This window comes from Amblyomma mixtum, chromosome 4 (genome assembly GCF_055824585.1).
Source record: "Amblyomma mixtum isolate Tamu chromosome 4, ASM5582458v1, whole genome shotgun sequence".
Taxonomy (NCBI): Eukaryota; Metazoa; Arthropoda; class Arachnida; order Ixodida; family Ixodidae; genus Amblyomma; species Amblyomma mixtum.
The window spans coordinates 94,768,565-94,793,392 of record NC_143015.1 but is presented as its reverse complement, the minus strand read 5'-3'; the positions used below and the strand labels follow the sequence as shown (position 1 = coordinate 94,793,392).

The 24,828-nt window shown below is 51.1% G+C and overlaps 3 protein-coding genes across 8 annotated transcripts in view; 1 reads left to right on the top strand and 2 right to left on the bottom strand.

Annotated features, from left to right (window-relative positions):
* LOC149347470 (uncharacterized) overlaps positions 1–19,908 on the top strand; it is a 32,747-nt gene extending 12,839 nt beyond the window's left edge. Inside the window, exons 8-10 of the mRNA XM_089587144.1 lie at positions 2,559–2,726; positions 13,975–14,136; positions 19,726–19,908. Of these exons, the coding sequence (XP_089443270.1) occupies positions 2,559–2,726; positions 13,975–14,136; positions 19,726–19,893 (498 nt within the window). The 3' untranslated portion in view covers positions 19,894–19,908. The remainder of the gene's footprint in view (positions 1–2,558; positions 2,727–13,974; positions 14,137–19,725) is intronic.
* Positions 1–24,828, bottom strand: part of LOC149347461 (uncharacterized) — a 283,383-nt gene that overhangs the window by 10,433 nt on the left and 248,122 nt on the right. For 4 of the 6 annotated variants that reach the window (XM_089587135.1, XM_089587138.1, XM_089587136.1 and 1 more), the window contains 2 exons: positions 23,443–23,649; positions 21,732–22,042 (listed from right to left, as the gene is read on the bottom strand). The gene's annotated coding sequence lies outside the window, so the exon portion shown is untranslated. Of the gene's footprint in view, positions 1–21,731; positions 22,665–23,442; positions 23,650–24,828 lie in introns of those variants that run through there. The other 2 variants (XM_089587137.1, XM_089587139.1) reach the window with 2 other exon arrangements.
* Positions 11,905–13,683, bottom strand: LOC149347471 (uncharacterized). The gene is made up of 2 exons (XM_089586029.1): positions 13,644–13,683; positions 11,905–13,263 (listed from the first exon to the last, which is right to left on the bottom strand). The coding sequence occupies exons 1-2, from the start codon at positions 13,681–13,683 to the stop codon at positions 12,128–12,130; spliced, it is 1,176 nt and encodes a 391-aa protein (XP_089442155.1). The 3' UTR covers positions 11,905–12,127.

Genomic DNA, 24,828 nt, shown 5'->3' with positions numbered 1-24,828 from the left:
CAGTGCTTCGAACATCAGAACGTCTCCTGGTGGAAATGGTTCGTCAACAGTTGCGTCTAGTGGCAGACGGCTTAGCGCATCGGCGTTTTGATGTTTACCAACCATGTTCTGGCTCGGCGTCTGGTGTATGCCGCATATCGTCACGCCTAGTGGAGAAAACCAGTTTCTCCCTAGACGGCTTGATCCTGTGCCCTTCACAACAAGCAGAGGTAGCGTATGGGTCTGGCCGTTGTAGTTAACCTGCACGTTGGCAGAGCCCAATAGTGGCAGATTCTGTCCTGACCACGTTCGCAGGTGCGTGTCGTCTTGTTGCAGAGCGGGTGCGTCAGATGGCCATGAAGTTCGGAACGTGTCCTCACTGATCAGAGTACAGGCTGCGCCGGAGTCCACCTCGAACTTAATCAGCTGGTGATGTACGCTTACTTCTGTAAAAATCTTCGGTCGCGTGCCGAGATTCATGGTGTTCAGGTCGTACAACACAGATGGTGTTGCTGATGTTGTTCCATGGAGATCAGATAGCGGCGTATTCTCTGAGGCGTTGACGCTGTGATTAGGCTGGGAAGGTGACTTTATCTTGGCAAGTCTCCGTTTCGTAATGCATGCTCTTTCGATATGCCCTCGCTTGTGGCAAAAATTACACGTGGCTGACTGGAATCGACATCCCTGGGGGTTGTGTTGGTCGTCACACCGCCAGCAGCGTTGTGCCTTTTTGACCGATTTTTCAACAACAGAAGGCTTGCGCACCTGGTTGCTTGTCTGGTGTACCGGCTCGGTGTTCCGGCGAATCCCTCTCTGCTGGTGACCGGCGCTCTCCGCTCGAACGGCGATGTCGTAAGCTTTGCTGAATGTGAGGTCCTTCTCAGCGAACAGGCGCTGCTGCAGTGACTCGTCACTCAGTCCGCACACAAATCTGTCGCGTAACATCACGTCCAAGGGAAGCATGGTGGTGTTAGCAGAAGAAGCTGCGTCTCCCTCCTGCCCGGTAGCTGTTGTCGACAGCGTTCCAAAATTGCAGTCGGCAGCGAGCTTCTTGAGCGCGGCTACGTAGGCGCTCACAGTTTCTCCTCCCAGTTGATCTCGTCGTTGGAAGCGAGCCCGGCTGTAGACCTCGGATGGCCTTGGGTCGTAGTGCTTTTGCAGCGCTTTTACGATGTCGTCGTAAGACACTGCCGCTGGTGTGCTTGGCTGAATAAGGGCGCAGACAGTATCGTAGGTCTGCTCCCCGCACAGCGTCAGCAGGTTGGCCCTCTTCAAGGCTGGGTCTGTGATGTTGTTAGCTTCAAAGTAGAACTGAAGGCGTCCAACCCACGATGACCACGATGAGCCGTTGAATTCTGGTATCTGATTGGGAAACCCTCGCGTAGCCATGGCTTGTGAATAGCGTTGCGTAGCGCGGGTCGAATCCACTTTCTCGTCGCCACTGTCGTGTCCGGTCGCTGTGTTGAATGCAGCGAAAGACGCACACGGTACTTTAAGACTTCGTTTATTTAAAGCCGATGAGGGTGCGACCAGCGTCGACCGAGGCAGGAGCCGAACTGGCCGCCCGAAGAAAGGAGGGAGCGGAGGAGCGTCCACGGGAGGGAGTGGCTTCCCAGAACAGGAGGAGGGTGCGGGGGCGCACCGTGGGGGGGCATCTGGTGACAGCGTGCGACGAAGGGCAAGTAGTCGTTAGGAGGAGGATTGAGTGGTCGTTAGGAGGAGGATTCGAACTGTCGTTAGGAGGGGAATGCGAGTGGTCGTTAGGAGGGGGCGCACACACACAAAAGCAATAAGGGGACACAACAATTGCATAGGGTTAACTTGAACTACGGTGAATTGTAGTGCATTTAGGGTCGATTACATTGATTTAATTTGTAGTAGGGTAGATTAAGGTGTATTAAGCATGATTACTGTGGATTGTGGTAGATTAAGGGTGTATTCTGGTGGATTGAAATTGCTAACGTTGGATTAAGTTGGATTAGAGAGCTTATAGTGAATTACAGTAGATTCATGGGTGGATTAAGAGCTGTCCCTGATTTCGCCTTCACAGCACGTAAGCGCTCTCCGTAATTTTTTATAGAACTGAAACCGAGGTCCAGGACCCGGAGAGTGTCCATCTCTGCGATGTGGCGAAACAGTTGTAGCTTATACAAGTGATATCCGTTCCCTCTGGCTAGTGCGAATTATCCGCTCTGGTGACGTCGCTTCCTTCCAGCCATTAGGAATCATCCGGTCTGGTGACGTCAATTCCGTCTAGTAAATGGGCGGATTTTATCACCAACAGCACATTCCCGATTTGTTTTCTAACACTGTCGTATTAAAACATCTAACCCTACATTGCACGTATTTCAACTTCTTCCTTGTACATGCCCTCGCTTCCGAAGATACAGACCAGAAGGAAAACTGCGCAGCACTCGGCCCCAATTCCTGTCTGTGCGTGTCTTGCAGCGCTTAGAGAAGCGTATAGAAGTGATAGCTCCTCTCCCAGCAAAATATGATTCTGTACTAGTCCCCTGGAACATGTGCTGGCTCCAGCGTCCAAGACCGGTACGTAATAACGCTATCGTTTTGCGACGCAGCTGGACATCCTCGCGGAGTTCCCGCACTGGAAGCAGGTGCTCGGTCGGTCCCGGCTCTGCTTCTCCGTCACCACCGCCATCAACTACGCGTACACGAGCGTCGACGGCATCGACTTCGTCCGGCCGATTCGCAACAAGGAGGACGTACAGCGCTACAGCCGCAGGCGGGTCGGTGAATCCTCAAATCGCGCCAGAGCTCTGCGCTGTACTTTTGTGTTACAGCACAAAATGAATAAGGGGGGGGGGGATAAGATGAAATACCAAACGAAGGCAACTAGTTTTCTCAGAGGACTGAAGGCTCCCTCACGGCCTTTGGTGGCGGATAATGACAAGTCCTATTTCAAAAACACACTACCGCCTCAGCTGAAGAATATATCCCCTACCTGCTAAATCTCTCCGAATCTAAGGAATGTACATGCAGACGCCTTCAAACCATGAACTACCCCACACATTTCTAACTGCATCACTGGTACCCAACCCTATATTTCCACCCACTGGCCCCTTTGCGAGGAGATAGCTAACTTGTACCACATCATATGGGGTTGCCAACATAATCTAAATCACGCACCCAACCCAAGACTTTCCTCGAGCGATGGGAGGCCGCCCTGCTAAGCGATGATCGAGACAGAAATAGCTAGCCGGTCGACCATGCCACCGCGGTGGCGGTGACCGACCAATGAGACCATGCATTTGGGTCCCACCCTTCTTTGCTATTTAACTTCTAAATAAATAAGTTTTACCTCTACTCCAATCAGAAACCTAGGCCTAAAAACTGCGCCTCTCCTCCCGCCCCTTCTTCAGAAACGAAGACAAGTCCTCTGTCGAAGATTCTTATCATCATCATCATCCTCACTACGCCCTCTGCAGGGCAATGGCCCTCCCATGTCTCTCCAAATTACCCTGTCCTTCGCCAGTTGTGGCCACCGTATTCCCGCCAATTTTTAAATCTCATCCACCCACCTAACTTTCTGCCGCCTCCTGCTACGCTTGCCTTCTTTTGGAATCCACTCCGTTACCCTTAAGGACCAGCGGTTATCTTGCCTTCGCATTGCATGCCCGGCCCAAGCCCATTTCTTCCTCTTGATTTCACCTAGGATGTCATTAACCCGCGTTTGTTCTCTCACCCACTGCGCCCGCTTCCGATCTCTTAACGTTACATCTAACATTTTTCTTTCCATAGCTCGCTGCATTGTCCTTAACTGAACCCTCTTGGTTAGCCTCTTTGTTGTCCTCTGTTCATAGTAGGTGTCGCTTTCTTTCCATAGCTCGCTGCATTGTCCTTAACTGAACCCTCTTGGTTAGCCTCTTTGTTGTCCTCTGTTCATAGTAGGTGTTGCTGTATGACTAATCTATCAAAGTATCAAGCCGGAGGTTCAGCGCACCGGAATGACCGTTAGGCAGCTCGGAGTACTAGTGTACACTTATATGACCGAACGGCAACTCAGAGATTTAGTGCTCTTAAATGTCCGTACGACAACTTGGAGTTTTGGCGCACTACAACGATCATACGGCAACTCGCTGCTGTTGTCAATTTAATGCCTTGAAGAGCAAGCTGGGGGCGCTCATCCGGCATCCCACGAAACACAGAAAGAGCTAATAGACGTGTAAAAGGTCTTGGAAAAAAAAAAGCTTGACGTCTAAAATAAGTTTCATGTAAGAAGTTTTATAGACTTTGACGTCGTCTCTTTAAAAAAGGAGACGTCACAGAAGAAACGTCTTGTTGTCAACATTTATGAAACGTTTAAATCCAGCGTAAGACCCTTGTAGTCATTTAGAGCTGTTCCGAGACGTTTATAAGACGTTTTGTGTTTGGTTGGATACGTTCACTACCGTACGTCTGCACCAGACGTACGTCTGCACCACGTACGTCTCCCTCAGATCTAGCACATACGAGACAGCGTATGATGTGAAGGATGCCAGATGACTATTTTCAAAGAATAACAAAGCCGCGCACACCATAAATATGATCTGGCACAGTAGTACTGCCCACGGAAATAGGGGCTGCCGTCGCCACCAGAAATACGTTGGAAATTTTCACGTCTGAGGAGTGTTTTTGCTTGTGAGCGCTTCTATATGCTGTGTTGTATATACGTAGCAAACTTGATGATTTGTTGGTGCTTATTCTACGGTTAGCAGTCGTTTCTTTAACACGAATTTAATTAGCACCTTGCAGTCACAAATGTGATGGTTTTTCATGCACGCTCGTCACGACTGTAACTGATATGTTTAAAGACAGCCAACACGGAAGTCCATCCTCCGACATGACCAAGTGAACATGTTTGTTGCTCGTGACAGTTTTGACTGTTTCTTGCGACATGTTTACAAAAAAACCAACAAGGTATACCATACTTTATCTTGCGCTTTTATTTGAGGGACTCTGGTGTTTTTATTTTACTATTTGCGAGCCTGTAAACACTTTCAGCAATTATTCATACATTTCTTTAAAAAGTCAACGCTGGACGCTTCACACTGCAAAACGAACTGCTTTTGTGAGGTCTGCAAAAAACGTTTCGACAGAACTTTTTAGAGTAAAGTGGATAGCGAAATACGAAAGGGGTGAAACGCTGCTTGCTTGGCAGGTAGTTTTTTCACAGTACACCGCTCTAACGCAGTTGCATAAGAAGCGGTCACGCGCCCGTCACCAACCGTTCTTTCACGCGCCATGCTTCGATAGTGTTCGGGCCCCGATTCACTGGCGCCATTTATCTCCCCCCAGTTGTAAGTCAGCGCTGTGTCTGTGTTCTTCCTTTCTGTAGTCCTGCGTTTTAGCGCCGTTTCGTTCGAGTATCATCTCCCCGTTCGTGCAAGCAAAACGCGAGAGTATTCACAGAAAATAACTCCCTCTACCTTATACTTTTTCCGGCGAGCTGATGCATAGTTATCGAGAAGTTTTAGGACGGAACATCACCTGCATTACGCAGCCCCTCATTATGGTCACACTTAGTTTGCGAAGCTGTTCAATGCTTCCGTGCACCACCACAGACGAACAGACTCGGAATAAAATTTTCATTGCGTTTAAACTTCCATTTGCCTCTGTGCCTAACTTTTGTCGCTAGTTTAAAAAAATGAGAAACACAGGGCAAGACACTCGCTAGTTGAGTGCGCAGCCTTGAACACGTCCGCATTATTACCTCCTTTTCGGAACAACTGGACTGAGGAAAACCGGGAGGCTCCACTCCGTTGCGAATATCAAGCGCTGCCAGCAGTGAAACACTCCGATGCTGCAGGTGCATTGAGGCGCATCGTGCGGCACTGTTAGCGATAGGCGAATGAATGTCCAATCAGCGCTTTCGTTGCAGACTAGTTATTTCTTGGTTATCAATGTACATTTTAGCTGAAAGTCACGCTCATCAAGCAATGGGCGAGACTCCGGAATACTTTCGACCACCTGTTGACATGTTATCGGGTGACGTGCAGTGACACATTTAAGATTATCAGGTGATAGAAACTATTCGGAGGCCCTCGGCTGCGGTAGCACTTTCTCTCTTACTTCTTTCACTGCGCATACAGTGCTGTGCCTGCAAGTTAAAGGTGCACTGAAGAGGAATATGAACTTGTCTTTTTACCACGGGAAATTGAGCTACACGTTCCCAGCAGTCTTAGAAACTTCAAATTATTGTCCTGTGCGGCCGATTTCCGTAATTTAGACTGGATTAAACGATCCCGGCTCCTGTTGTTTTTCGCTGTACTGTAGCTGTAACTCCAGTGTAGCTTTTTTCCGCTGTAACTCCACTGTAGCTAGCCGAAAAGTACTACAAGAACTACGGCATCTGTCAGGAGAACAACCCTATGTCGCGGAACCCCTAGAGCTTGAAACACAGAAACTATTCAAAATTGCACCGACTCCTAAGAATATGCACCCTATCCATGACAAGGGAGGAAGGGGGCATAGAGCAAAATTTATTCAAAGTAAACTAATGAAAGACCCTCCTGTTGATTTATCTACTGCGATGCTGCCTGCGGGCTAGAAGAGGCCGCAGTCATAGCTGTGGTAGATGGGAACCACTCTCAGAAGGTAATTGGATCCATTAACATGCGTAACGCCTTATTAGCTGGAGAGGCTGCGATAGCGCTAGCATGTACAGGTACCGGAGACAAAACTATGCTCTCAGATAATAAGGCGGCTGTTAGGAACTTCGGCAAAGGCCTAATTTCCAGGCAGGCGGCCAGTCTACTGAGGAAGCAACCGCTAAATCGGGGTGGTGGTGGTGAAAAACATTTATAATGCAATAAATATTTACAGAGAGGTGATTGGGGTAGGCCCTATTGGCCCTTTCCCCTAACAATACTAGGTGGAGCCCCTATTCCGGGGCCCCATTGGCAAGCAACGCCGCCCGCGACCGGTGAACCAAGGCCTTTTGGGTCTTTAGGTCCTGACAGCCGAGCAGGGCCGCCTCCCAGTCCTCTCTTGTGGGTTTGGGGGGGATAGATGGGTTTGACTGACACGCGCAAACCATGTGGAAGGTGTCAGCCACCTCCCCACAGAACTGGCACGCGCCATCAAAGGATGTATTGAAATGTTTAAGCACCGCCGGGCACAGTACAGTGTTAGTAAGAATTTTGATGAGGAGGCGCTCGTCAGCGCGATCCAGACCCTTACAAGGGGCCGGGTAGCGCCGGTGCTCCTCCTTGTAGTAATCGGTGATTTGTTTGAATGTAATGGCCAGATTGTCTGATTGGGAGTACCCTTCCAAGGACAGGGAGATAGCCCGGGGAGAGAGTGCGCGGGCGGCCTGATCGGCCTGTTCGTTTCCCTGGAGTCCCTGGTGACCGGGGGCCCAAATCAGGTTGCGTGGAGTTGGATCTTCAGATCGACAGCTATATTCCAGTACGCGCCAGGCAAGCGGGGGAGCCCAGCCCAACTCGTAGTTCCGACAGGCCCCTCGCGAGTCGGTGATGATGTGTTTCGACTTGGGAGTAGTGAGAGCAAGAGCAATGGCAATCTCCTCCGCGTGTGTTGCGCTGTAGGCTTTGAAAGTGAGCCCGTTGACTGTGTTTGTGTTGTGTACGACTGCGGCCGTGTACCACACCCCGTGGTGTGGGCCGGCAACGTCCACGTAATACACATGTTGTTGGTTACCATAGTATCGCGCCAACGCTTCCGCGCGCGCCTGGCGACGACCGCTATGGTCTTCTCTGGACATGTTGCGGGGAAGGGGTCGGACCCGGAGGGCGCGTCTCCAGGGTTCTGGCACTCTCTCCCTTTCCTCAATATGGTAGTCATGTTTGATGTGTAGCCGGTCCAAGAGGCGGCGACCGGACGTGGTCTGTGCAAGACGCGTGTGGTTTCACTCATCTGGGTTCCAGCTCATGAGGGTCTACCAGGCAATTAGGCTGCCCATCGCCTCGCTCGAGATGTATACACCCGAGCGGCCGTAGAGACCCCGCTACCCAGAGACAAAGACGCCCTCATCACCTACAAGGAGCTCTCTGAGACTCCCAGACCAGTCCCAGACTAAGCCGAAGGATGTATTCAACCCCAGATAGGTCCCGAACACCCTCTGGATGTAGGGCCAGGCGAAAAATTCAGGCCAATCGCTTCTTCCCTTATGTTACGCTGCATAATGAGCTTGCAAGGAACCCGAAGGCTTGCAATCTCTGCAACGTACCTCTGAGTCAAAATCCTCTAATCTGGCAATGCTCCGCATCTCCGGGAGCTAAACAGACTGATCCCCTTGATCAAGTTGCCTGGGAGTCCTACATCCGTAGCCCAAATGCGAATGTACAAAAGATCGTCCTACGCCTGGCGGAGGAGGCTTACTCCAAGACCTTCTCTGCGGTCACGGCGCAGGGGGGCCGGCAAGGGGGAGACCCTCCCTCTGGCTGAGCTCCGAGGCCCATGTCGGTGTGAATAAAGTCGCCTCTCTCTCTCTCTCTCTCTCACCCTTAAGAAACCCCAGGTGGTCAATTTATTTGGAGCCCTCCACTACTGCACCCCTCTCACACTCTTTCTCTTTAAGCTCCAATTTCATAGGTTCTCTAACGGCGCGGTTAAGGTGTCCTCCCAAAAGTGGGTCAGTTACTGCGCCCTTTGTTTTCATCGGAAACAATTTCCAAAGCGCCAGTTGTTGATATTGTTACGTAAATGTAGGCACACAAGAAGTAGTCACTGAGGGATGCTGACAGCAGCTCACAGCAGCTCAATCGAACCACTGCCGGCCAACGGCGCACAGATCACACTTCGTCCTCTTCGCGCTCCGTGCACGAGCTCAGCACTGTCTTCTTCGTTGTCCACTGACACAACTCCCGGCGGCGAAAGCATCGTCCCGATGCTAAGTGGAAGACGGAGCAGGTGCACGGTATGGCTTGAGGCGAACCACGTGAACAACGTCAGTGGTAGGGGGGGTGGATGACGACGGAGGGTCGAGGGGGGCAATCTCATAAGTCACGTCGGTCACCTGACGGAGCACGCGATAAGGGCCCTTATACTAATGTAGGAGTTTTTCTGAAAGGCCGACACGGCGAGAGGGATACCAAACGAGGACGAGTGATCCTGGCGTGTAGTGGACTGGGCGATGTCGGCGGTCGTAAACTGACTTCTGGTAGGCCTGGGAGGCGGTGAGACGGTCGCGGGCGATTTCGCGGGCCGAGGTTGCTTGAGCGATGGCGTCACGTGCGTACTCCGTGGTCGAGGCTGAAGAAAGCGGCAGGAGTGTATCCAGTGGCAACGCAGGATGCCGGCCATACAAAAGATAGAAAGGCGAATAGCCCGTGGTGTCATGCCGCGATGAATTATAAGCAAATGTTACATAGGGCAAGGCAATGTCCCAATCACGATGGTCGGGTGCGACGTACATGGATAGCATGTCAGTGAGGGTCCTATTCAGGCGCTCGGTAAGCCCGTTCGTTTGAGGATGGTACGCTGTAGTGAGTTTATGCTGCGTGGAACAGGACCGGAGTATGTCGTCAACTACCCGGGACAAAAAGTAGCGGCCGCGGTCCGTCAGCAATTGGCGTGGGGCACCGTGATGAAGGATGACATTTTGCAACAGGAAATCGGCGACATCGGTGGCGCAACTGGTTGGTAAGGCACGTGTGATAGCGTACCGAGTGGCGTAGTCAGTCGCGACGGCGATCCAACGGTTGCCGGAACTGGACGTAGGAAAAGGTCCGAGGAGGTCTAGTCCGACACGATGAAAGGGTTCCAGAGGTACGTCGATAGGCTGCAGAAGGCCGGCAGGCAAAGTGGAGGGCCGCTTCCTTCGTTGACAGAGGTCACAGCTGGCAACGTAACGGCGAACACTACGGTAAAGGCCGGGCCAAAAGAAGCGGCGTCGGACCCGATCGTACGTGCGGGAGACACCGAGGTGTCCCGCGGTGGGCAGGTCGTGTAGTTCCGCGAGGACAGACGAGCAGAGACGCTGAGGAACGACGAGCAGGAGCGGAGGGCCGTCAGGGCGAAGGTTGCGGCGGTAGAGGATGTCATCCTGAAGGACAAAGAGTTGGAGCGAAGGATCGGGGTTGGCACAGGTGAGGCGGTCAATAAGGGGACGCAAGGAGGAATCTTGCCGTTGCTCGGCCGCGATGTTAAGCAGATCAGAGATAGCGAATAAGCACGGGCCGAGGTCATTGTCTCCAGGATCTGGCGGCTCCACAGGGTGACGAGATAGGCAGTCAGCGTCTTGATGTAGGCGCCCGGACTTGTAAACAACGGTGTAAGAGTACTCTTGCAGGCGCAATGCCCAACGACCAAGCCGGCCTGTGGGGTCTTTCAGCGAAGAAAGCCAGCAAAGAGCGTGGTGGTCCGTCACAACTGAGAAAAGGCGGCCAAACAGGTCGGGTCGAAATTTAGCGACCGCCCAAACAAGGGCGAGGCACTCGCGCTCCGTTATGGAGTAATTGCGCTCGGCGGTGGAAAGAAGACGGCTGGCGTACGCAATGACACGGTCTTGACCTTGGTGACGTTGGGCGAGCACAGCGCCGATACCATATCCGCTGGCGTCTGTGCGAACTTCAGGGGGTGCCGACGGGTCGAAATGGGCCAATATAGGAGGGGAAGTGAGCAATTGGATTAAGGAAGAAAAGGCCTGTCCTTGGGCAGGGCCCCAGGTAAAAGGGCTGTCTTTCTTAAGGAGGTCGGTGAGGGGACGTGCGATGCCAGCAAAATTTTTTATGAAACGTCGGAAATAAGAGCACAGGCTTACAAAGCTGCGTACGTCCCTGGACGATTGCGGAAGAGGGAAGTCTTTGACAGCTTGAACTTTAGCAGGGTCCGGGCGGACACCCAAGGCATCGACCAGATGTCCAAGGATGGTCAGTTGGCGACGAGCGAATTGGCATTTCGACGAGTTGAGCTGCAGCCCGGCTTTACGGAAGACAGAAAGAATGCTCGTCAGTCGTTCGAGGTGCGTGGAAAATGAGGGCGAAAAAACCACGACGTCGTCTAGGTAACACAGGCATGTAACCCATTTAAATCCTCGAAGCAAGGAGTCCATCATTCTCTCGAAGGTAGCTGGCGCATTGCAGAGACCGAACGGCATAACTTTGAACTGATATAAGCCGTATGGTGTGACGAATGCAGTCTTTTCACGGTCTTGGGCATCCACAGCAATTTGCCAATAGCCGGATCGAAGGTCGATGGAAGAGAAAAATTTGGCTCCGTGAAGGCAATCCAAAGCGTCGTCAATTCTGGGGAGAGGATACACGTCCTTTTTCGTGATGCGGTTAAGGTGCCGGTAATCAACGCAAAAGCGCCAGCTCCCGTCTTTCTTTTTAACTAGAACAACTGGTGAGGCCCAAGGACTCGACGATGGCTCTATAATGTCTTTGGTAAGCATTTTGTCCACCTCCTGTTGAATGATGTTCCGTTCTGTACTGGAGACCCTATACGGACGTCTGTGGATAGGAGCGGCGTCACCGGTGTTAATGCGATGCGTAACCACAGAGGTCCGAGCCAAAGGGCGGTTGTCGAAGCGGCTGAACGTGCGATGAAAAGTTGAGGATCGGAAGGGACACTCTATTGGCAAACATAGTGACCACTGTATGTGCGAGGGCAACACTCCGTGTGAGAGTTACATCAAGGGCTGGAGTAACGATGTATTGGCCATCGGGAACTGGTGGGACGGAAGAGAATGATACTTAAGTGACGGCTTCGGGGTTCAGGCGGACAAAATCCACGGTACATAGGCGATGGACAACTGGAGCCGGTGGATCCTCGTTAAAAGGTAGGGCGAGCTGAACGACACTTGTGGCGCAATCAATGAGGGCAGAATGTTCGGAAAGAAAGTCAAGGCCAAGGATGAGGTCATGAGGGCAGTGCTCGAGGACAATGAAGAGAACCGAAGTATGGCGGCCGGCGATTGACACACGGGCTGTGCACATTCCTACGACAGCGGAAGTACCGCCATCGGCGAGACGAACAACAGCGGAGTGGGCAGGAGTGAGCACTTTCCTTAGGCGACGGCGTAGAGAGGCATTCATAACGGAGACGTGCGCTCCCGTGTCGATGAGAGCGGTAACAGGGATCCCGTCCACGTCTACGCTAAGTATATTCCGTCGGGCTTGTAGAGTCAAAGGAGGATTTCCAAGGTCGGTCGTCGGAGCAGCATCACCTCCAGACGCTGCAGCCATCAGTTTTCCGAACGGGATCGAGCATACGGGCCAGGAGATGATGGGCGTCGAGTTTGGGGCGACGGAGATCGACGACGGTAAGGAGACGACGAGCGGTTAGTTGGAGGGGCCTGAGCGTCGGAGCTTGCGGGCTGTGGTTCATGGGGCGACGACGAGCGGCGGGGATAGAAAGAATCAGGATAGCGGCGGTAGGTCGATGACGGACGGCTTCGGCAGTGTCGGGAGATGTGACCAACTCGGGAGCAGTTAAAACAGATGGGCCTGTCGTCAGGTGTTCTCCACTCATCCGGGTTGCGGCTGCGGCGAGTGTGGTACGGATGTCGGGCACCGAGCACGGGAGACACATTGCGAGCATCTGGGCAACTAATGGAGCATACAGGTCGGATCCCGAGATTGGCGAATTCTTGTCGGACAACAGCCTGTATAAGGGATACTGCAGGGGCACTGTCCGGTACCGATAATTGGGAAATTGTGGGAGACACTGCCTCTAGTTCTCGGCGTACAAGTCGTGTCAGGCTGTCGGATGTTGGCAGGGAGCACGGTTGGGATGAGTCTACGCAGGACGACGTTGCCGCCGTGTTCGGCAACCGCGTGAACTGAGGGGAAATACGGCGGCTTTTCGCTTGTTCAAAGCGGCGGCATTCTTTTAAGATGGCGTCAACCGTTCCACAGTCCTTGTACACCAGCAAGTTAAAGGCGTCGTCTGCAATTACTTTGAGAACGTGACCTACTTTGTCACTCTCTGACATGGCGGAATCAACTTTCATGCAGAGGGCTAAAATGTCCTGAATATAAGACACATATGACTCTGTTGAGGATTGTGCGCGACATGCAAGCTCCTTTTTCGCAGCCAGCTGACGTCCGAATGGCTTACCGAACAATTCGGTGAGCTCCTGCTTGCACAGGTCCCAACTGGTCAGTTCTTCCTCGTGTGTCTCGAACCAGACCCTTGCAGTGCCCGTCAAGTAGAAAATGACGTTGGCCAACTTCATCGTGGGATCCCACCGGTTGTGTGTGCTCACACGCTCGTACAGCGAGAGCCAGTCTTCAACGTCCACGCCATCGGTACCGCAGAATGTGCCCGGGTCTCGAGGGTGGGCTAGGACGATAGTTCGCGTGGCAGGCGCGTCGGTAGCTATCTCGACGGATCGGCTCGTCGGCTCGTCGGGTCAGCGGCATGGCGGCTCGTACCCCGCACCTCCACCAAGAGATGTTACGTAAATGTAGGCACACAAGAAGTAGTCACTGAGGGATGCTGACAGCAGCTCACAGCAGCTCAATCGAACCACTGCCGGCCAACGGCGCACAGATCACACTTCGTCCTCTTCGGGCTCCGTGCACGAGCTCAGCACTGTCTTCGTTGTCCACTGACAATATTACTGCGAAGTGAAATTCCTTTGCGCGCAATAGGCGAGGGCGAACTAGGTACGTGATTGACGAGGTGGGATTTTTCTGCCAGATCACCTCAATTACTTTTTTTTCGCGGCGACGCCTGTCCGGTCTTCAATTCCTTGCCTTCCGTTCGGTGCTGGTCCACCACGTTGTTCTCGTTCATGAATTATGCACCTCAGTACTCGCGGTGCCATATTTCCGTTACATTACTAGCCTCTACTTCATGTAGCACTACCCAGTGGACGTTAAAACTCCCATGTACGTACTGCGGACGTTCAGGACATGCGCAGAACGTCCGAGGGTGTTCCAGTGCCCATTGGGTAGTCGGGTCATCTTATCAGCAGAACTGGTAGTTCCGTCAACTTTGCTGCAAGAACATGCTTGCGATAGGTGTTACGACCGGCCCAGGCATTTTGCTGAGTAACTAATACCTCGAAGTTTCGTGTGTACGCAGTTCACCTTCCGCAACTCCACGGTCAAGTACCCCGTGGAGGAACACAGGATGGTCTACTACTATGACAACATCACGCATACCCATTACTGGAGGTACCCCGGTCCTGCCGGACGGCTACTGAGGTTTTTCGCCTACGACGATGCTGTGACGCTAAAGTACAAGGTTCGTGTCTTCTTGGTCTTTCATGATGGGTTCCAAAGCGCGACAAGACGGAGACGAAAGGAAAAGAACACACACGACAAGCGCTTACTAGCAACAGAAAACGTTCATTGCTACGCTGGGAATAAATGGGGGTCACAGAACCCGCGTCTTTCGGGTCAGCAGCCGAGCACCATAACCACTCGACTGCTGACCCGAAAGACGCGGGTTCGATCCCGGCCGCGGCGGTTGAATTTCTTTAGAGGAGAAATTCTAGACGCCGGTGTACTGTGCGATGTCAGTGCACGTTAAAGAACCCCTGGTGGTCGCAATTTCCGGAGCCCTCCACTACGGCGTCTCACATATCCTGAGTCGCTTTGGGACGTTTAACCCCACAAACTAAACCAAACCAGCTTTATGAATAGAGGAAGGTAAAACCTGTTGTTGCCCAAAAACAAAGGGCGTTGCCTTTGGAAAGCATGCGCATGAGCAAGGACGCCATCCCAACCTGCACCCCTGGCCACTGTGATACGGAAACGCTGCCGTCGCCACCACTTCCCGGTGCCTTAACGTCGTTCGTTACTAGCTGACGCGATGCCGCACTTTTCATTCGGTCTTGCGCATTGGCTAAGCCTAGCGAGAGATGGGATGCGGAGGCGCTTCAGCCAGCGATAAAGAGCAAGGAATACTGAAACCGAATATAATCGATATATTACTCTGGCCTGTGCGTCTCCTTACCGCTTGAGTCTTACCGCTGGAGTCGTCCTGCTTAGTGCAAGATGAAAAAAAAATGACATCGGTGTGAGTATAGTGGAATGTCATGGCGAAAATATCTGGGTATGGTCAAGGCCGATATAAAATAACTATCATGGTAAATATATTCTACTTCCGGTCCTAGTCGCTATGGCCCAACGTTCATCCTTCAGCCAGCTGGTTCAGCAGTGAGCGGTACCCCAACGAATAAGAGGTGTACGGGCCTCAGCAATAAACAGGAAGTTCATCTCAGGCGATTACGAACACAAACTTTTAATCACCCAAGTTAGACGCCGTGAACCCGGATCTCTCAGTTAAAATCGCCAGTTCTTCAGAAAGAAGGCGGACCTATATCGTATGGTGTGGATCTACCAAAAGAAATCGGATATTGAAATAATGGCTTAGTCGATGAGGCAGGGGAGGTATATAGGCGGCTGCATCCACCTCAAACGTCGGGGACCAGATGCAACTCCTCGACAGAGTATGGACCTTCAGCGGCAGCATGTGGAGTGCCGGTCTTGGGACCGCAACCACATCAATCGATCTGCCGAAATTGTCAAATATTTTCGTCAACACCACCAGAGAGAGCGGGGCTTCAGCCAATGACGAAGAGCGGGAAATGCGAACATTGAATGCGGTCGTCTTAGTATTACAGTCCTGCGCCCAGAAGGAAATTTCGCCCACGTGATAACCAAAGGGCACGTGGGCGCCGCAGTCGGCGCACTCAATAATGTGGCCTCTATTATACCGTAGTCCAGGTAGAGGTTTGAGCAAGGTATGATGCTGGGCGAGTTGGCAGAGCACTCTTTTGAAACACAGCGCTGGCGGAAAACGGACGAGAATGAAGACACGCAGAAGACGCACAATGTGCTGTGTATGTGTGCGTCTTCATTCTCGTCCGTTGTCCGCCAGCGCTGTGTTTCTAGGAGGGTTGCACTCGAGGGATTCAGTGGTGCAGTGGGGTAGAGTAGTATTAACACGAGGATAGGATGAAATACCCACCACTGATCAAATGCAGGCGGGCCCCCTGTGTGGTCCATGCGGGAACTTTACATCGCCCAGAGGGGTCGGGGCTACAACGAGCGGGCAGAGTATTTCTTGCGTTTAAAGGGGATCTGAAGGGGGCTCCCAATAGAGTTGCGGTATGCCTAGGGTGTTAAAGGACGCCGCTTCACAAATATCCTCCAGCAAGATTTTTCTTAATGCGTTTTGTTGAAGTGGAGTTATCTCCCGTCAAAATTTGAATTTACGCGTCTTCGCGCCTTCATCTCTCGTCACTTTTTGCACGCTTACATGTGGGCGCCTCAGCTGGCTCCACCCCATCGGTCCCTCATCGGGTTGCTGACGCGCACGGGAGGATAGGAGGAGGGGGCGGAGCTTGCGGCCGCGGTCATGGGAGGTGCATGACGTCAGAAAGAGGCGTCACGGTGAACCAATGGCAGCCCTTCGCTGGGACAAAGAGCGCGGCATGACGCGTTGCGCGTGGATTTGGGCGAAGATCGTCATTGCAGGTCGCCCCGAGGCGCGGAAGGAGAATTTTTAAAATTGTATTGTAAATGATCGGTTAGCTTTTTGAGGTCCAATACGCGGCATGAACACTCGGTGGTCGGTACTTTACATAATGCAAGCGCATTATTAGCAACCTTGAACACCCTTTTTCAGGGACCCTTTAAGCACGGATGGAACAAAAAATACCGTTGGAGCACTGTTAAGTGCCGTTGTTACCCTTGTAAGTTGCTACTAAAAGATTCGCAGTTACTCAAGAGGGCGAATAACCAGATAGCGCGGAAAATTATAGGCTTCTTTTATTGCGAAAGCAATATTGCTAGCACTTTTCTGCCGTCGGCGGAGATCGTTCCTTCGCTGTCACGTGGCACGACCACGTGACAGCGTGACGTCACGACCACAGGAGAGCAGGGGCCCCAACTCGTCTGTTCGGCCGTAGTCGTTCCTTCGCTCGGCGCACGACCACGTGACAGCGTTACGTTACGACCAGAGGAGAGCAGGGGCCCCAACTCGTCCGTTCAGCCGTAGTCGTTCCTTCGCTCGGCGCGGCGGCTACCACGTGACGGCCTCCTCAGCCCGCCGCGTGAGGGCGCTCGCGAGGAGAGGTTAAAGGGGGGCCGCAGGCGCTCTCCGCTTACTCTGAGTCTGAGTAGTTGTAGAGTGCTGCGCGCAAACGCCGGCGCCGTGCCGAGGAGACAGATGAAGAAAGGCAAGAGCGGTTGGCTAAGCAACGCGCCTATGCCGCAGAATGGCGAGCCGGGCGGCGTTCTACAAGTTCTCTTTCAGTCGCAACAACAAGGCATCGCGCCGAACGGGTGGTGGCGTTCCTCCCTTCCTTTACGGTGCGGTTAGGGTGTCCACCGAGATGACAGAGAATTACTGCGCCATTTCCTTTTTCAAAAAGCCGGCAGCCACGCGTAACCTGTAGACGCGGCGCACTGCGTTCCTTCAGTTGGAGGCGCTGCGCGCTTTCGCAACCTACCAGGCTTAACCAAAGCTAAGCCCCCGCCAATTTTAAGGCGGAAGCCTTTAATGCCTCATCGTTGTAAGCAGGAGCTGTCGACAAGAAATGTCACGCTTTTCAGTTGGTCGAAACGGTCGTAACGTCACAGTGCGCGAATTTCAAACGGGGCCAATTGTACTTTGGCTACTAACCATGCAACAAATTAAAGGGATCGTATAGTGATGCTCCAAGTAAATTTGAGGTTAATTAATTGCTTACTTCACCAATTAGTCCAATTAACCTTTCTAGTCATACCAGATAAATAAATAAAACCGAGTAAGAAATTGGCCGAGCTTGGGTATCGAACCCCGGTCTCCGGAGTGCGAGTCGAGCACGCTACCACTCGGCCATGCCAGCTCGATGGTTTGGAATGAACAAAGGTGCGTCTAGTGAATACGGTGTCTTCGTTCACTCCCATCTTCCTCCCTTCCCGTTACGGCGAGGTTCAGGAGTGCACCCAGATATGCGAGACAGATACATTTCCTTTCCTCAAAAACCAATTTACTGACGAGCAAGGCGTATTTGTCCGCGTTTCAGATTGGTCCAAATTGTCGTGATGTCACCACGCGCGAATTTTGACGGGTGTCCACCGAAATATGTGAGACAGTTACTGCGCAACTTTCTTTCGTCAAATACAATTTTCGACTAGTGTCTACTGAGATATGCGAGACAGTTAATGCGTTATTTCCTTTCCTCAAATACAATTCTCATTTTAAGGCGGAGGCCTTTAATGTCTCATCGTTGTAAGCAGGAGTTGTCGACAGAAAATGTCACGCTTTTCAATTGGTGGAAACGGTCGTGACGTCACAGTGCGCGAATTTCAAACGGGGCCAATTGCACTTTGGCTAGTAACCATACAACCAATTGAAGGGATCGTATAGTGATGCTCCAAGTGGGACTGAGCTTAGCTAATTGCTTAATTACCCAATTAGCCGAATTAGCTTTACTAGTCACGCCATATAAATAAATAAAACCGATTAAGAAATTGTCGAGCTCAGGAATCGAACCCCGGTCTTCGGCGTGAGAGACGAGCATGCTATCCACTCCGCCATACCAGCTCGATGGTTTGGAATGAACAAAGGCGCGTCTAGTGAATACGGTGTCTTCACTCACTCTCATCCTCTTCCATTCCCTTCCGGCGAGGTTTAGGTGTCCACCGAAAATGAGAGACAGATACATTTCCTTTCCTCAAAAACCAATTTACCGACGAGCGAGGCGTAGAACCGAATGGGGGATGGCGTTCTATGGACTCCTTGGCAGCGTTGCAAGACGCTGTCGCGTTCCACTCTTAAGGGCGAAGCTTAACATCTTAACCACACATCAGTGACCACACTTTAGGTCAAAAAAGTGCCCCCCCTGAATTTTGACGGGTGTCCACCGAGATATGTGAGACAGTTACTGCGTAATTTCCTTTCCTCAAATACAATTTTCATTTTCTTCATTACGGCTCCTCTTTATCTATCTTCTTTCACTCCCACTTCCTCCCTTCCTCAACGGTGCGGTTCAGGTATCCACCGAGATAACAGAGAATTACTGCGCCATTTCCTTTCCTCAAAAAGCGTTGCGTTCAAAGGGCAAGGCATCGCGTCGAACGGGTGGTGGCGTTCAGTGGATTCCCTGGCAGCGCTACAACGCGCTGTCGCGTTCTACTCCTTAAGGCGGAGCTTAAGCGTCATTAATTAGCAGTTAATTAGTATTCAGGCATTAATCAGTAATTAACAATTAATTAGTGATTTGCCATCACTTAGTACTCAATTATATGTGACGCCACCAGTGCCACAGAAACAGCGAAGGTGGTGCGGAAAACGCTTCCGCCTCTACCCACTTTAGACAGTCAAAGTGCCCCCTGAATTTTTTTTCTCATCGCAGCGGCTGGCAGCGAATACGTGAGCCTGCTTCAGTAGCATTACTCGGCTAATAATTGGATGTTTTATGTAGAAACCTGTGGTGTCATGTTTAAGAAAAAATACAAAGGAAGCCCGACTGCAAGGTGAGAACTATGTAAGGTGGTCTGTGTTCACAGTTTGGAATTCCCCGCTTGTCTAGTCTGCTCGATTGTTATTGTCTTCATCATTATCGCGTTCCGTGGCAGGGTCTCAAAGGAATCGTTATCCTAGATACCGCCACTCGTGTCACATAACGTGAATCCTATTTAATGTGCGGTTTTGCATTGCTAAGCGTTAGTGGCCAATGAAGGCAAACCAACAGTTGGTGCACTGCGCTTACGAGTTGAAAGCGGACGTTGTTTCATCCAAACGTCCCTCAATGTCGCGCTAGGCACAGACTCTAGTTTTCTTGGGAATTCACTGTGCACAGTGGGATTGGGCATCACGACTGATTGACACTCGCAGATGACGGAGCTGCTGAAGGCGTACCCGAGCGACCGGTGCGTCGTGTTCGACGACCTCGGCGAGGACAGCCTCAAGGCGAACCTTACGATTGGAGGCCGCACGTACAAGTTTGAGTCGTACGCGATGTTCCAGGCTGTTGTGGACGTCTTGAATGCAACCACCCCGTAGCGGGAGCCTCACCGACTGTGGAGAAAAGCCACGGCGCTTTTTACGTCATATAGACGGAGATTGATCATCGTGCAGATTTTTCCAATGACTTACTTTTGTGATAAGCAAAAATATGTTATTAACATTTAGCAAGGCCCAGCTGGACAACAAAGGCGAAGGAAGTGCATTTTGTTTTTCGTCCTGCTCATAGCGTTTCTGATTAGCGTTTGCAAGCGTCGAAATCAACCTTTCAGGCAGTGATATCACGCTCATCAGGCAAGGATTATAAAAATGACATCTACTGTTTGTACGAATTTGCCTTTACACCATTCACTCTATGTAAATCTTCTGAGTCACCAGACGGCGCAGTAGGACCATTTACATCGAAGACTGCGTTGTAAACGGTCCTTGGGTGCTGCCGTCCTACGACCCTGCCCCAATATCAGCTCCATATATCGAATGGTGTCACTTCGCTTTCAAATGGTATGCACCAGGCCTTGAACGCTTTGCAACCTCTTTTCATTTTATCCGTCACTGATTACGGCAACCAGTTCAGGAGCAACAGTCAGTTGTTCGGCGGCCACGAATTGGTGGGTGAATGAAAACCAACGTACATATACCCTCCTGAAGCCCCATTCTCCTTAGCTTCAACTGCAAGAAACAAATCGCAGCTCAGTCGTCTTACGATAAACGACGACTGAAATTCGGCATGTAAGCTTAAGCAATATCTAGCGACTCTCAATAACTCTTGCATTTACACCTCTACATTCGTTCACTACAAAATGCCGCAGCAGTTTTGCAGCCAATCGGTCGCAAAGGAATCATGTAATGAAGGAGTGGATGGATTCATTTCCAATACAGAACATGTGTGGATGAACATTTTAATAGGCTGCCTAAATGCGAGACGCTGTGCCAAAAGTGAAACACCGTAAATCAATTCAGTTATCAACTTTTTCAATCACTGTTTGTATGCAAGTTAGACCATTGTCACCAGGATCGTCTAAGGATGAAACGTAGCACTGCAATTGATGTCGTCCAGATGTTCATCGAAATGACTGCGCCGCCTCAAAAATGTTTGTCGCTGCCGCAGTTTATACTGCAAGCCTATTTGCTATTTGCTATCCTCCTATGTTCCGTAGTTTTCTGAAAAGGGTTACCGCCCACAAGCTTACATTGAAAGTATACAAAAAAAAATTGTCCGCCAACACTGCCTGTGTTCGACAGCTACGGGAGCTTCGTGTTTACATTGGTGCGATCAGCAAACGCGGAGATTAAATTCAAACGTCCATTTTAAGACACAAGCAGCGCCATCTACCTCATGGATTTTGCACTACTAATTTACAACCGCCTTCGCTATATCCGGTTTATTTCCTCGGTATATCAGTTAAATTTTACAGACGCGCACATCCCAACATGACGAAAACATGCTACGATGAAGGTAATAGGCGAATTGTGTAGCGTGGGAATGTGCATTTTGCGTCCGGTCACCGCGCTGCTTTCCTCGTATTTCGACTTTTAATGCCCATTTTGCAGTGAAATAGTGCTCGTCGAGAAAGCACATTGACGTCACCAGCCGCTATTCTACGAATTATTGCGTGGCAGCACAACGTGTAGTTTTCTTTTGCATAACACTGTGGCTTATGAAAGCTTTTCATCCGGCAGAAATGTCATATTTGCTATCACGTTACGCTAACCTATCAGTACGAGTATGTAGCCTAGTACTCTCTTCTGCTGCCTCTTTAGCATGAAGCGATTGTAACGGCACAAAGAAAAAAAATTCCAGACTACTGTGCTGCACTCATTACGACTGGTATCACCACTGCGTACCAGCCCTTCTATCGCTGATATACCGCAGGGATAAACGTTCAATAATTTTTTCATTTATTTTCTGGTCAGAGTCAAATGACAGGACGCGGCGCAAAGTGCTTGCGAGTGAAGTTGGCCGCTCCAGTTTTTCAGGATCTTGAGTCGCGCAGCATGTGGTCTTGAACGTTACAGCCGCAGACGTCTGGGTCGTAGAATAAATCTCTATGGAACAGCCTCGTTTCCATGTGGCCGTGTCCATCTCTGTGTAGAATTTGATGCACGAGAACAGGTCATCAACTTCACCGTGCCAGACGCTTTTCCTTAAAGTGGCTTTCAAGAAAAGGGATGCGGTAGCGCTGTAAACCTAAAATTGAAAAAGAAAAACGCAGCATGCCCATAGGTTTATTTTCAAGCAATGGGAATATCCTCACCCATCACCCAAAGTGTGATGCGTAAGCTAGAACATCCAAAGGCATGAACAAAAGGTGAAGCCAAGAAGCGAACACTACATGAGGTAATATACTTCTTGGAACTACTGATCCCTCACAAGCAGCTTACACAGACACAATAAGGCGGAGCTCCTCAATGGAAAATTTCTCATTTGTTCATTGCCTGTCGTAACAACACAGTATGAAAATTTACGCTGGTAGTCAGCTTGCTGCTTCTGCGCAGGCAATCAACTCCGCCACCATCAGGCACCTCTCTCGATCGGTGCCAGGAGCTGACGGCCGAGGTCCTTGGACGCACCGGACGGCATGGGCAGGGAGGCGGTGTCTTCACGTGTGGGTCTTGGGGCTTGGGTCGGTCTTGGGTCGGTCGGGTCATTAAGGTCGCTGTCGTCAGTGCATCGTGTCCTGTGGTCCGGGCGGGGGACAGGGCTGGGGTGAGCGGCGAGGTCGGCTCAGGTCGGGCGGGCTGGGGCACGGCCGTGCGGGGCGCACCAGGTATTCACGGCCGACGTCCACGGCAGGCGCAGGACGCCGAAGCTGCGTGACCAGGATGGCGATGAAGGGACCCCAGCCCCTCACACCAAATGTTACGTGGCGGCCAGCCGAAGAATGAGGCATGATGAACGATGGACAAGAGATGATTTAAGGGCCGCTGGCCTAGCGCGAGCGCCCCGTCCCGCGCCACTGCCAGCTTCGTCTTCTTCGTAACAATATTAAAAAATGGTAAGATACTGAGAGAAGGCAAACATACCAGGGGTCGGCAAAAAGTTAGGTGGGCGGATGAGATTAAGAAGTTTGCTGGGATACAGTGGCCTCAACTGGCAAAGGACAGGGTTAATTGGAGAGACATGGGAGAGGCCTTTACCCTGCAGTGGGTGTAGTCAGGCTGATGATGATGATGATGACTGATTGTAAGCATCCTGTGAAGATATGCTGCGGGTATCAATGGCTTGTATGTTTGCTGGGTCGCGTTTTTTTGCCTGTAATATTCGCCTCCGGACCACCTGGGGCAAAGGGACTTCATACAACTCTCGATTTCCCCAATCTGCGCACTGTGTTTATTTGCCGTTTGTCGCAACCCGGGCTGTGTCGCTTCCTGGGGCTCTCAAATGTGCCGCGAACCCTTGCTAGCACGCGTTGGTTGAATTCCACTCCATCCAAACGCGGCAGGCGAATTCAAGGCTACGAGGCATGGCAGCGACCAAAAAAACTTTCGCATGATGCGCGCCAACATGCGCAGAGCCTCACACTGGCTTACTGCACGTGCGGGAGTAATTATGCATTGGTTCAGCGAGAAGTTGACACGCATGCGTACCTTGGGTGTCGAGTCGGACCAGAACCTTCCACTCGAAGGCGGCCACTACGTGGGGCCTTCAATGGGAGCCAAGATCATGAAGCCGTAACCTGCTGCGTCACCACACACGTGACGGGTGACGCCGACTGCCCGTCCCTCGGAGTCTCCGATGGCTTCTCCGGCTCCGCATGGATGCGGGGACATGCTTCACATATCTGGCCCAGGCGTCTGCAAAAAGATCGTTGGATGTTTCTGGCGTTGAGAATAATCGATGCTTCTTGAAATACCGCCGCACTCTGATGCTTTCCGATTGCCTCAAAACAACTGCCCGTGAGCAGACAGAAGATGCGTGAACGCATCAAGCCTTCAGTTGAGTGTATGGAATGTGCCTTGTGCTCAACCATTGCTCACGTTAGCCGGCCTAGCTAACAGAATTGTAGTATTAATGAATGTTTATGGAAAAAAGGGGAATTGATACACTCATGCCGATTATTGACGCAGAAAAGAAGTCACTATATTTTGTGTAGTTTGTAACCTCGTCGCCTACAGCATCAGCCATATTAAATGCGGGCTCGAGGACTATGCTAAGGCGGCTTACCGTAAGAAAGGTCCGCGCACTTAATAGTACGTAACAATAGTCCGGCAGCAGACTTTAATAAGTGTTGGCTTCCAGTGCTTTACATGTCCTGCAAATCCCAGACAGAGGCACTACTGCATACTGAGCTGATCGTTTATATTTAGTCACTCACTATATTTACTTATTGATCAAAGATGCCCGGAAGGTTTGCTTGTAGTCCGTTATAAAGCGAAGAAAGCTTAGATAGGCTTGTGCTATTCCAAATAGCCAGTAAATTACCGTCGGTAAAAGAATCCAGCAAAGCACATTCTGATACAAGGTGCAGGCTTGGATGTAACGTGAATGCTTACGTTGAGCGTAATCATTTTGAAAACATGTACACTATATGTAGACACAATGCAGATTCGTTGCCACGAAGCCATCACAGCGGAGCTATCGCTCGCAACATTTGCAGCGCCTTTCTTTGCGCTGACACAGGTGGTAAAAACCGTCTGTAGATTTCTGAAAGAGCACTATGCCTAGGAGTCCACCCGACAATAATGTGATTCACACCTCAAAACTCACACGGGTATAGCAGTGATTGCAGACCGAGGACAGCTGCGGCTGACACATACCCATATACATTGTGCCACGTTTACAGACAAGCCGGTGGTTCTCTCTGTGCATACGTGAAGAAGGTGCACAGCTATTTATGGCTGCATAGAAAGAAACAGCAGCAAGATCTAAATAAACGGTTATTTTGAAACCTCCCCGCCACCGTCTGCTGGCATGTTCCATACTAAGTTCCAACTTAGTAATTCAAGAGGGATGCGCCGCCTGTTAAGTCCGCC